General features: G+C 45.6%; 1 protein-coding gene across 1 annotated transcript in view; it reads left to right on the forward strand.

Annotated features, from left to right (window-relative positions):
• CAMK1D (calcium/calmodulin-dependent protein kinase ID) overlaps positions 1-13554 on the forward strand; it is a 298290-nt gene that overhangs the window by 246391 nt on the left and 38345 nt on the right. Inside the window, exons 4-5 of the mRNA XM_012731262.1 lie at positions 6513-6651; positions 11345-11471. Of these exons, the coding sequence (XP_012586716.1) occupies positions 6513-6651; positions 11345-11471 (266 nt within the window). The remainder of the gene's footprint in view (positions 1-6512; positions 6652-11344; positions 11472-13554) is intronic.

Below are 13554 nucleotides of genomic sequence, written 5' to 3' on the forward strand. Positions count from 1 at the left end.
ACCATCTTTGTAGTGCATCAAAAAAGAGAGAAAGAACAGATATAAAGAAGATGGAAATGAAAAACACAGACAAAGAGGGGGAAATGGCTTTTTTTTTTAAAGATTTATTTATTTATGCATACAGAGATGGGGTACAGGCCAGAGGCACAGGGGCAGTGAGAGGCTTCACCAGAGACAGAGCGGGGAGCAGAACAGGCAGATCGATGAAATACACTGCTGAGGGGAGCAGTGGGCGGGTCAGGAGAGGTCTGCCGCGCCATGTGGTCACCTCCCGGGCAGGTGGGAATCGAACTCATGCGGAAGTGGCTTTAGCTTCTCAGTGCTGTGCTTTAACCCGCTGCGCCACCAGGGAGGGCCCGGAGAGTGTATTTTTTTTAAGTGACATAATTCATGTACCATAAATATGCCCATTTGAGGCATATAAGTCAGTGTTTTTTTAGTGTATTCGCAGTATACAACCATCTCCACTGTGTGATTCCAGGCTGCTTTCATCTGAAGTAAACTAGATGCTCATCAGTGGCCGCCCCATCGTGATCTCCCCTTTGCGTGCTCCCCTGGCCTTCAGCTCTCACTGGCCTACTACGTCTCTGGCGTTGCTGTTCCTGGACGTTTCTTAGAATGGGATCATGTAGTCCATGGCCTTTGTGTCTCCCTTATTTCCTTTAGCATAATCTTTTCCATGTTTGCAACGTTGCAGCGTGTATCAGTACTGCATTCCTCTTTGAATAACAATCCCTGTATGAATTATAGGAATATATATAGATAAAACACATGTTGCTTATCTGGTCATCAAGAGATGGGCATTGGCTTGTTTCCACTTTTTGGCTATTATGAATATTTCTGCCATGAAATTTATGTACAAGGTTTTTTTTATATATGTAGATAGATAACTATCTGTTTTCAATTAGCCGAGGAATGAAATTGCTGGGTTATATTATAACTTCTATGTGCACTTTTTGAGGAACAGCCAAACTGTTTTCCCCCATGCGGCTGAAGCATGTTACATTCCATCAGCAAAGTCTGTGGGTCCCAATGTCTCCACATGCATACCAACACTTCTGTTTCTTGTTGGGTTTGTTTTTATATTGTGGCCATTTTCGCTTGTGTGACGTGGAAAGGTATATTTGAAAAGACATGGCAACAAAGAAAGGTGAATGTTAAAAACGAAAGCCAGCCCTCACTAGCGGCGCAACAGGTTAGGACACAATATTGCAAGCTGGCTCCAGCCACTTCAGTACGAGTTTGAGCCCCAGCCCCAGAGGTGACCCACATGGCGCAGCAGACCTCTCCTGTCTCGCCCACTGCTCCCTCAGCAGTGTACTTTATCAGCTGGCCTGTTCTGCTCCCCAGGAGGATTCTGGTAAATCCTCTCACTGCACCTGCACCTCTGGCCTGTACCTCCCCTCCCCCCAAACTACCCCCAGTTCTGTATGTATAAATAAATAAATAAATAAATAAATCTTTTTTAAAAAACAAAAGTGTGACCCTCCCTGGTGGTGCAGAGGGTTAAAGCACAGCACTGAGAAGCTAAAGCCACTTCCACATGAGTTCAATTCCTGCCTGCCCCGGAGGAGACCACATGGCGTGGCAGACCTCTCCTGACCCACCCACTGCTCCCCGCAGCAGTGTACTTTGTCGATCTGCCTGTTCTGCTCCCCACTCTGTCTCTGGTGAAGCCTCTCACCGCCCCTGAGCCTCTGGCCTGTACCCCAGTTCTGTGTGAACAAATAAATAAATCTTAAAAAAAAAAAAAAAAGTCAAGTTCCAGGCTTGAGGCTCTCACTTCTGTGCCCAGAGAGCTTCCTTGTCTGTCAGTGGAGAGGCTGGGTGTCCCCCACTGCCGACAGCCTGTTGCTCATGGGACCCAGAGATGCCCATTCTGCTAGTTTGCTACATATGGATTTTTCTTAGTGCTTTTTGTTTTTCTAAATATCAGAAAGGGCAGTCTGAGAAAGAACTTTCTTCTAGAAAACCATGAATCAAAGACAGCAACTTCGTTGACTATATGTCCTATGGACCCAACTCCGATGACATTCTAAACTCCTAATTGGCTTTGCTGTGTTTTTGTCATCAAAAATGCATTTAGTATTTGGTTCAGTCCCTGCTATTACCTGTAAAGGTGAAACACGGACTACTAAATCTCAAATCTCCCCACTAGAGGCTAATTCCTGAATCTATCCTTCCTGCAAGAGTCAGCTAACATTTTTCTGCAGTTCAGGGAATGCCACACTAAACATGCAAGTAGTAAAGATCTCTCCTTCTAGAACCTTTCTAACTGCTGATTTTTTTTTCTATGATGTTACAGGGTCCTCCGGGTCAGTTTGGCAGCTCTTAGTGACTAGGACTCTCCCTTATGACAACTGAGAACTGCTTTCGTGGCTTTCCAAACACAGGCTGACCCCTCCCTGCTGAGAGGCCGGCACAGAGAAGGTGCTTACAGACACTTCTTTCATTGGCTTTATTGCTCTGTAGGAAGTTCACAAAAAATCCTTTTGAGAAATTCAAGTTATGGGGCTTGGCCTCCTGCTGGGCTGTCTCTCAACATGACTTAGGTAGTCCCTTAAGACTGGGTTCCTGGGTTCCTGGATTCCTCTCCCTGGCCCTGTGCTCCTCCCAAGCCCAGTCACACACACCCCTCTTTTGCTCCCCCCCCCCATCAGAACCACCCACAGAACCACAGAACCACCTACTTGTACCAGTTCCCCCACTGGACTCTGGGACCCTTGGAAACAGGGGCAACATATGACTGGCTTGAAAGATTTCATGACTTGGCGAAAAAGAAAACATGAAAATACAAGTAAAATGGCAAGAAAATTTTTTTTAAAAGATTTATTTATGCATACAGAACTGGGGTACAGGCCAAAGGTTCACAGACGGTGAGAGGATTCATCAGAGACAGAGTGGGGAGCAGAACAGGCAGATCGACGAAGTACACTGCTGAGGGGAGCAGCGGGCGGGTCAGGAGAGGTCTGCCATGCCACGTGGATCTCCTCCGGGGCAGGCAGGGATCGAACTCATGCTGAAGTGGCTTTAGCTTCTTAGTGCTGCGCTTTAACCCACTGCGCCACCAGGTAGGGCTGCAAAAATATTTTTACTTGCCAATGAACCCTGAAAATATATGAGTTAGGAGACTATGCCTCCAAAGATAAGCTGCATGAGTATGTTAGATCTAGTGTATCCACAGGCCGGGTGGCTCACAGCAGACGTTATTTCCCCACCGTTCTGGAGGCTGGACACCTAAGATCAGGGCGTTGGCAAAATTAGTGTCTCCCAGGCCTCTCTTTTTGGCTTGTACATGGCAACCTCCTCACTGTGTCTTTCTCTCTCTTTGCATCCCTGGTGTCATTCACTCCCCTTTCCTATAAAGACTCCAGTTTCATTGGATGATGACTTCCTTTAACCTTACTTATCTTTAAAGATTCTTATCCCAGTCATATTTTGAGGTATTGGGGTTAGGATTTCAACCTATGAAACAGTGGTGGGGTGGGGATGGAATTTAATTCAGTTTGTTCATGCCAGACACTGAGCAGCAGAACAGCCAGAATCAAAGTGTCATGGAAGACAAGAGGTTAATTAAATTGATGTGCTCCCTTCAATGGAGGGGCATGAATTTGTGATTTGGAGATGTAGACAGGTGAGATTTTTAGACAGGAGACCTGGAAGATAATGTGAATCTATATTTTAAGAATAAAGGTATTTTTATTAAAGTAGGATTTGCTGAAGCAGGAAAATATTGAGGGCAGAGGTTGCATGAAATGTACCCTTAATCTTCCTGAAGTGGGTGAAATAGGGCCCCCAGGAGCAGGGAAGTGAATGTGGGGTAATAGGGGAGAGCAAGCCAAGGGTGTGAGGCTTGAGCATAAGGGCCTGGGAGGTGTGTGATTCTCCCTTGCAGAGAGGGAATCTCGGGAGCTGCCAAACTGGAACTTGATTGAGAAAAATACTGAGAAGATGAAACTTTTTTCCCCCAGGCCTGGAGAGAAAGGACACATCTGCCTCTAAGCTTGAAGGCTTCAAGGTTGAAAAATACTGTTGGTAGCTTCTATTAATTGCAGCTTGAGTGTTTCAAGAGACCCTCCCCCTTAGGACTAAATGTAGGGAGGAGGAGGACTTGGTTTACAGAAACATCTCTAACCAGCCTCGCTCCCTAGCAGGGTCACAGGGATTTTCCATTGTTGCGACATAATTCTGTGCCAGCCTTTTGCAAATTGCAAAGTTTATTTGCTGTGACGCTGCTTTTTATTACCTAGCACCACTGTTATTATTTCTCAGTCTGCTCTCTCTAAAGTTAACAGCTCTGTGCTGCAGGGGAGAGAGGTTTTCCTTTACTCTTGTAGGGTCTCTGGCTGGCTTTGAAAATTAGGTTGACAAAGACAGATTAACAGGAGGAATACACAATTTGCATTCAAGTTTTGCATGGATATGGGTGTTTTTGTAAAAAACTAAAGACCCAGAAGTAACCAGGAAAGCACAGCTTTTATACCTTTTAGACAAACAATAAATTTGTGGTGAATTAACAAGACAAAGCATTTGATCTAGGGGTGTGAAATTGTAAAGAGTTCTAGTAAGATAAGGGTCAGCTGAACAAGGGTTTGCTTGTACTGATTCCCCTGGGCTAATAAGAGTCCCTAGAAGGAGCATTTTATTTCTGCCTCTATGCAGAAAAAGGCGGAGAGGTTTTTTTCAGCTACTGTTACTTCAATTGCAATTGCCTGAGGTCCCTAGCAACCTGCCTGTAGAAGCTGTGAGTCTGGACGGACAGGATTGGAAACAGCAGAGCACTAGTAAGGGTGTCATTGGAAGGTGGGCCGGGAGTGGAGTGTGTGGAAGGACGCTCTGACTGGCACGTAGTGGCTGCACATATGGGCTCCCAGTAAATGCTGAATGAGCAACTATAGGAAGCCAGTGCACCAGGTTCACCTCGCTATATCTCTGGGAGCACATGTATCTCTTGGAGAACATCCTGAACCTCTGCAGTGTATATACAGTGACACTCTTTGGAAAGAGGTTCTGGCAAAATTAAGACTGGTGAGAAATTGGAGATGTCTTGGGATTTTAGTTATCTGGATCATTAAGACAATATTATCAAAATGTAGCTTCTTCCCTTCCCTGTTGTTGCCATTTTTTCCCCAGTCCTTGAGTGCTTTTATTTCTCCTGAGTGCCTTTCCTTTCTTACCTATACTGGTTGGGTTGCTTTGGAAATAGACATTACCCAAGTTTAATGCAGCTTGGAATGACAAGGTAATGCTCGAGACTCTAGCACATTGGCCTTTTATAACTGCAATTGTGTTTTCTTTATTAGTTTTTTTAAAAAGAAGATTTCGGTTATTGCACATTAATTGCCACAACTTGCAGAAAATGAATCATAGCTCTGTAACTATGTCTCTGCTGGGGCATGTCTCCAGCTGTATCTATTAAAACTGTAATGTTGTTTATGAGACTATTTGATGATTTCAATATCAAGTAAATTTCTTTTTTCATTAGACTTTTGGAAGCTTTGTTTTTCTTTTATAAATAAAATATAGTGTTAATATACCCCTTGAAGCTAATTTCTAAGGTGGCATAATTATTTGAAATTTCTTAGAGAAATAGCACTAAGAATTTGAAAGTGAAAGTGTTGGTTGAATTGTTTCTTTTAAGGATCATGCAGTTCTATTACTTTATTGAATTCAGAGCAACACAAAACATCAGAGATAAAAGGGGCTAGGAAGTTTGTCCCCCAAGGCTTTTGGGGGGACAGTGCTACCTTAGGCTCCCTTTCCGTAAACACACAAAGAATGTTTAATAAATACGAAATTCAAAACCAATTAAAATTAATTATTGTCACCAAAAACCAAAGCAAAGCAATGTATGACATACATTAAATAAGTCATTCTTCTTTTGTAAATCACAGGTGACTTGCAGGTCCTGTTGCCTGCAGGGATCTCCTCCTTCCCTCTGTTGGAAATAGCTGACAGATTAATTTACTCATCACTCATTACAGATTAAAAAGACTGAGTTCTGAAGAATCAAGGAATGCCTGTGCATTTAGCATATTGGAGACAGAGCTTAGATAAGAACTCAACGATCTTGGTGACTACTCAGTGCTCTCTCTCAACCCTACCCACATCCCTCCACCCCCAGCCCCTTGAGGATATTCCCTCACATACAAGAGACATCCAGCCTCGGCTCCCTATAGTTGAGGATGCTGATATTCTGGAAGGTTGTTTGATTATATATTGTCGCAGCAGAATGAAGGTCAAGGCCAAGAAATAGCCCATAAGTGTGGCTAGTCTGTGGATCCTGGTGGGGTTTTCTCCCTTTATTTCATTTCTTACATTTGTGTTTTCTTGATATAGAAACACTTCCCTGCTATAACTTCTGGGGAACAGGTGGGAAGAAAACTAAATCTGAAAATGTTTGCAATAAAATTTGTACTTTTTCTCATATTGAAAACTCGTACTGATGGTGTTCCCTAAAGAATGCAGCAGGCCTTCTCATACTTGCAATTTGTTCTTTTTTTTTTAAACAGCGTATCTGGTGGCGAGCTGTTTGATCGGATAGTGGAAAAGGGATTTTACACAGAGAAAGACGCCAGCACTCTGATCCGCCAGGTCTTGGATGCCGTCTACTATTTGCATAGGATGGGCATCGTCCACAGGGACCTCAAGGTAAGGCTGTCATTAGTCACATCCTCAGCTGTTCTCCAGCCCACGGAGCACCTGTCTCAGAGGTGGCATGGACATGCTTTGGTGTAGCTGCAGATGGAATGAATGTGGGCATTTGCGTACGTTTAGTTGCTAGGTTCTGTGGGACGCAGAAGTGGTGACGTACATCAATGGGACTAGCCATTGTTTGGAAGACTTTATGACATTATGTGGGCCAAAGCATTACAGGGTGCTGGGTGGGGTATCACCTCAAGGCTGCCTTAAAGGTAATTCTGTTCAGGACATGCAGGCACTGAAGGCCCCTTTTCTGGTGCTGTTCTCAGTCTTCTCCAATGCCTGCTGTTTCAGCACGGGTCCATGGAAATAGGAAAAGGGTGGGACTGAGAGGAAAGGGAAATAGAAAGTTAAAGATAAATGACCTGTGATTACACAGCCTTCTACAATGTCCTGTATATTCCTGGCTTCCTTCACCCGTTGCCACTGAAGAGTAGACTCTGCCTTGGGCATGCTGACATTTCATTCCGCACTGGGGCTACGTAGGTACCAAAGGGCTGTTCTCAAACATACAGGCCAAGGGAGCCAGCGAACATGTCTACTGGAGGAGCTGTGGAAAGCAGCCCTGTTGATTGACGATCTTAAAGTGGCTTCGTTCCATGGCACCTCCACATCCTTCCTCTACAGAGGCGCTCTGCTCCAGTCAAGAGAGAAATTTCTCCCAGCACACTTACCCAGCACTCGCATCATAAACGTGCAGATTATACTGAGGCTTTGCTTTTCATGATTATAGGAAATCAAAATCATTGCAGAGAATAAATAAACATTTATGAAGACAGAATTGCAGCTTCTGCGCATTATCTGGTAGTGTACAAGGGTACAAAGAGGTGGGATTTTTGCCTTTCGTGAGGACTTTTACTTTTACAAGGGCTTTCAGCAACATTTTCCTTTTTTCTCTCCAAATTACCACTCTCTGTTGATGAGAACCGGAACTTCCAAAAGGTAGCCTACATCAGAATTGTCTGGGAAGCCTGTAAGAACACGGAGTACTGACCTATTCAGAGGTTTTGATTCTGGGGGTCTGCAGTGGGGTCCAGGAACCCAGATTTGTAAGGGTTTGCCAGTGACGCTGATGTTGCCCGGGAGCCATCCTGGAGAACCATCAGAGGAGCAGCTCTGAGTGTATATCTGTGGAGAGCCGTTTGTGAATATGGACTGAGTCTGCACAGACTTTGCCCTTTGCAGGCTTCCTGAAGGGTGACGGTGGACTGTGAGCAGAATCCACTGATCTTCAGGACCTTGAGGTCCTTTAGAGTCTTTGTGCCCTCAGCCAGTGCCAAGCATGCTTCCTTTCAGAACGTGCAGGCATCTCTCTGAACTTAGGAGATATGACATCTCTCTGCGACTTAGGAGATATGGTGTGAAGGGCTGGTTCTCTGTACTTATTAGAAATACTTTCCAAGCAGATAAGCCATTTCCTACAGGGGTGGTATTTATTTTCCCTGTAGAAAGGAGGATTGTCTGTGTGGGAGACATTGCATTTTACTCCCACATAATGCTTTTGGAGAAGTACTTGGAGCTCCCAGCCTGTGGAACTTTAACATTCCCAGCCGTTAATTGTACAAAGAACATTGCCATTTTAGGACCTTTTTGTCATCTCTTTACAGAACACAAAGGATTTTGATCTATGTGGAGGAAGTTGGGTTGGGATATAGAATTTTCATAAACATCTAAGAAAGTGAAAAGAACCAGCAATCTAGGCCAGAGCTATAGAGAACAAACTCATGCTAATTTGGGGTGAGGGCTTAGTCTGGGGTACTGCCCCAGCCACATGAGGATAGGCCCTATTCTCTCCAGAGAGGTATTCTATGGCTACCCTAGGATGCCATCAGAGACACCCACTTGTCCTATTTGCAAAGCACGGACTCGAGACTGGAAATGTCCACAGTTGTCTCCTCAAGTTAAGACAAGGCTTCCCTTGACATTGACATTGGGGACAGGTACATTCCTTGTTGGGGGGACTGGACTATGCTCTGTAGACTGTTCAGAGGCTTCCCTAGCATCTGCCCACTAGATGCAAATGCCTCTCCCAGAGTTGTGAAAACCACAGTTACTTCAGCATTGCCAAGTATTCCTGGTAGGGTGCAGGGTTTCCTGGCAAAATGCCCCCAGTTGAAAAGTACTGGGTTAGGATGATTATGTATGATATTAATTTCACAAGAAGTGTTGATTTGGATCTTTTAAAATCTTATGTGAACTTCTAGAGGGTTGGGGTTGACATTCCAGTTTAACATTGGCCACCAATTATCTTGCAAAGTTGTCATGAACTACAGAAGAATAATTTATAATCATTCCTTGAAATTGTAGGACTCCAAGCAGAATTGTAAGTTCCCCTTGGCCACCCCACTCCTTCACCCCGCTACTACCAGCAAGAGGTCTCCATCTCATACTGGAGTTACCGATCTCACTTCCCCTTCACTAATTAAAAGAAGAGTTTTGAGGAGAAGGAAGGTAGTTTGATTTATTTGTTGGCAAATGACAAGGGTAGCAGAGTGTGAAAAATTACTGTCCTCATTACTAGCAGGGTATAGGGTGTTTAACTGGCACCACAGGACCTGAAAGGGGAATGGGCAGGCCCCGTACACTCATTCTTGTCACAGAGTGTTTTGTTATTTGATTGACGCCAGCTTGTTTTCATCACATCTGCTGGTGATACCTGATAGGCTCCCTTATCTTGTCTTCATATCTGAGTGCCCAGGCAAAATATGTGTGGTCAGTATTCCCAGAAATCCTCTTACCCGAGTGTCCCCTTTCAGTCATTTTCAATCCACTGCCCCCCACCCAGCACTGAGCTGTATATCTCCACGTGTCCTTGTATTCAGAATTGAGCCAGCCTCTCTCCCCACTGCAGTGGCCACCTGAATAGGATCTTCTTCTCCTTGTCTAACAAGTGTCTGAATAATTTTAACAACTCCAGAGGTGGGGGAGGAAGAGATTTGACCAGCTCCAAGAGGGAGGGTTGGTCTGTAAACTAACTTAGCAGGATGTGTGCGGTGACCTCACTATGCAGGCCCAGAAAGCGAGGAGGGACACAAGGCCAGGGTGGAGGCCGCATTGAAAAGAGACCAGAAGTGGCCTCCCTGGTGGTACAAGGGGTTAAGGCTCAGCACTGTGAAACTATCAGCAGCCACTGCAGCATGAGATCCATCCCCCAACCAGAGAGGTGACCCACACAGCACATCAGGCCTCTCCTATCTTACCTCTGCTTCCCTCAACAATGTATTTCAGTAGATCTGCCTGTTCTGCTTCCTACTCTGTCTCTGGTGAATCCTCTCAGCTCCTGTAGCTCTTGGATGCATAAATAAATCTTTAAAAAAAAGAGGGCGGAAGAACCAGGCTAATGTTAGGTCAAGGAAGGAGTCTTTATCAGTTCTCAAATTTCCTCTCAGCAGTAGTTGCACTTCAGAATCTGACATCCAGAGGCCTGGGCCTGTTTCCAATCCACTGAAGAGCAGCATCTCCGCCATGTTGTCTCCCCAGGCAACTATCCTGCACCAATAGGCCAGCAGCCACTTCTACATAAGTCTAGTCACTCTGAGTAAAAGCATTCCTAAAATTCAAAGGTTGGGGTCTTTGTGAAATTTACCTCAAACCACTGAGAAGGAGAATATGGCTTTATTCTCGGGGTTGGGTTGGGAGAGAGCCAGACAGAGAACGAGTTTCCCAACTGGGACGCCCGCTGTTGTCTTTCCTTCAAGGTTTAGTGTAAATGAGAAACACGATTACTGCTTCATCCCATAAATTGTCAGGATATAACTGATGGAGTGACATTGCTACTGGACCACAGCAGATGCTCCAACCCCTGACATTATCTTCCTAGTGACAATGTCATCCATTGAAACAACTTTTCGGATAAATTCTGTAGCCTCCTTGGGCCTCAGGCTCCATAAGTCCTGCCCCCCTCTTTGCTAGAACTGAGGAATGTCCCAGATTTTACAGGAAACTCTGCATAGCAATTGAAGCTTCATAGTCTCACACCTCAGCCCCAAGATAGCTGCTCCCCAAGTGCCATTGTGGAGACACCGCTGGTACCCCTGATGAGCAGCGCTCCAGCAGGTATGACCAGGCCTTGGCTGTGTGACTGCTGACACAGCCCGCAGCCCATAGTGGACCATTCAGGGAGGACAACAGGGAGCCATCGCCACCTGAGTTCTGCAGATGGGCCAAGGCCACAGAAGTTCATGCCTAAGGACATGTGGCTAGAAAGTGCTGGACCTCTAGTCCTGTGCATTCTTCCCAAAGGCACCCATCTGCTTCCCTGGGCAGGGGAAGGCAGAACAAAGAGATCTTTGGGCTAGTGAAAGATGGTTAACAAGCATCACTAATAAAAAATAAAACAGCACCTGCAAAAGTAATTAAAATTATTTTCCTAAGAATCTTCTATCTCCCAACCCAAGAAATGAAAAATATAAGCAGCATCTTTAGATTGCCTCCAATTATGGCTTTTTTTTTTTTTTAAGTAGAGAAAATGCTAGTAAAGGGGCATTTATTGAAAGGCTGTATGTGCCCGATACTCTGAGGGCCCTCTATGTTGCTTTATCAAACACTGCTTTCTGAAGAGCTTTTGCAGACTGGGGAGTCTCCCACAATTATCCATATCCTACTAACGAAGCCTAAATAGTTTTTGTTGTTGTTATTCTAGCCTGAAAATCTGCTGTACTACAGTCAAGATGAGGAGTCTAAAATAATGATCAGTGACTTTGGATTGTCAAAAATGGAGGGCAAAGGAGATGTGATGTCCACAGCCTGTGGAACTCCAGGCTACGTTGGTAAGGACTGTGTGTGTGTGTGTGCGCGCACGCGCACACGTGTGTGAGAGAGAGTACATATGTGCTTCCCCACATGTCAACTTCATCATTCTTAAGCAGCTGAGCCTGGCACGTGATCACAACTGCCTTCATTTCCCTTGAGGGATGAATCAAAAAGATGGAGAGATATTGGAATGAGTTAGAAGAGAAGTGATTTCCCCTGAAATCTGTTTGATGTGGGTATCGGCCTGAGTGGAGGCTGCGAGTTAATTTGGATGAATTCCCATGTTCTAATACCAGAAATATTGTAGCTACATCTGTTTTCCTATATCTATGGGGGGCACTGGGATAATAATAAGATACAGACACAAAGCATGTCAAGTGTTAAGAACAGCCAGAAGAATAGTGGTAGGAGGAATCTTGTTCAAACCTTGATGAAGTCTCACTCTTCAGTTAGCCAGTCCTGACCCGTACGGGAAAAGTCCAGGATGAAAGTCTTCTCTAAAGTAAGAGCCCGACTCCTTTGTACCAAGCATGCAGTGTGTGGAAAGGCTACAGGGACGGCCTGAATATATTCACACAGAGGCCATCTTCCTGCTGGAAGGAGGACCTGGAGGAAGGTCCCTGGAGTCATTTGTGACCTTCTTGAGAACCTACACGAACACATTCACTCATTCTGCAGATGGATAGTTCAGTGTCTCCTTTGTTCCAGATGCTGTTGTAGGACTGTGTGAGGCAGAAACGGCGCCGCCCTCACCCAGCTTACATTTTAGTTGGGAGCGAAAGACAAAGGCAAAGAAATGAACAGGATTATTGTGTATCCTAAGTGCTGGGGTGAAAATAAAATGGGGGCATGTAATAGAGTGACAAGGGGTGAGGAGAGATTAGAAAGAGAGGCAACCTGGAAAAACTGGAGCATCAAGCATTCCCGGTAGGTCATCTGCTTGTGCAGTAGCCCTCAGTGGGGAAAGCCTGTGGGTGGGGAGAGAGTGTGACTGAGAACAGGGCAAAAATGAGGTTGGAAAAGACTTTTGGAAAATGGAGACCAACGCGAATTCACGACCCGCAAGCCGTGGAAGCTTAATGGGAGCACTGAATCCGCTGGACAGACAGGAGGGCCTGCCTGTGGCTAGCATTCCTGCTGGCCTTGGCGAATGACCACATGACCTTGCCAGAGAGACTGAGGAAAGCAAAACTAAACCAAAACAGGCCTGGGTCCCAGAGCACTGTGGGGCGGCTCCAAGTGGCCTTGAAGGCACATCAGGACCCTCCTGGGTGTTTAGGGCACAACTGACTCACTTTAAAGGAACTCAAAGGAGAGCAGAAGGGAGCTGACCAGGAAATAGAAAAATAGAGACCTGGAAGGTTAGGAGGCAAGGAAGAAAGTGAGCGGAAAAGCTTGGTCAGGACCACTTAGCTCGTGACTGTCACAGGAGGGATTGTGTCTCCGGAGAAAGTGTACACGCGAGGTTATCCAGCTCACGTTGAAGAGGTGTGCGCAGGTTTGATGGAGATTTAGGGCACAGTGGTAAGCCATGTGCAAGGATAGTGGAGTGAGAATTACAGGAATAGCCTAGACCCAGTCAAGGAGAACCAGAGTCACTGCAGCAAAGTGAGGTGCTCGTGCAAATGCTTGTGCATGGTGGGGACGTGGGGTTCCTGCCAGGTCAGTGCAAGCCACCGGACAAACAACTAATAAAAATGAATGAGAGAGCTTGGCCATAATTTCTCATAAAAGATAAGGTGGTCCCAAGAAAGTCTGTCCCAAAGATCATGGACCATTGACAGGGAGATGGAAAAGCCTGCCAGGTCGAGGGGTCCACTACCCCTGCCTGGGTGACTTCTCCCTCTTCCGCAGTCTGGGGTCCCAGCTACGCTGGGCTAAGAGGCTGGTGGTAGGACCCGGGACCTGCCCTTCAGGAAGTCTGCTGTCAGGCTGCAACTTCAGTGTTCTGGATGTCTGTCCACACTGAATCTACATCACACAGTTCTCATGTTTGACTGATGCTGAAAAGCTCTGGCACTTTCTAGGTGGATTTTTGCCTCTTTGTGTCTTGAATGAACCCACAGCCGTGCCTTTTCTCTGGATTTGTTTGTGGTTGCT

This window comes from Condylura cristata, unplaced genomic scaffold (assembly GCF_000260355.1).
Source record: "Condylura cristata isolate star-nosed mole 26May11 unplaced genomic scaffold, ConCri1.0 scaffold00030, whole genome shotgun sequence".
NCBI classification, from domain to species: Eukaryota; Metazoa; Chordata; class Mammalia; order Eulipotyphla; family Talpidae; genus Condylura; species Condylura cristata.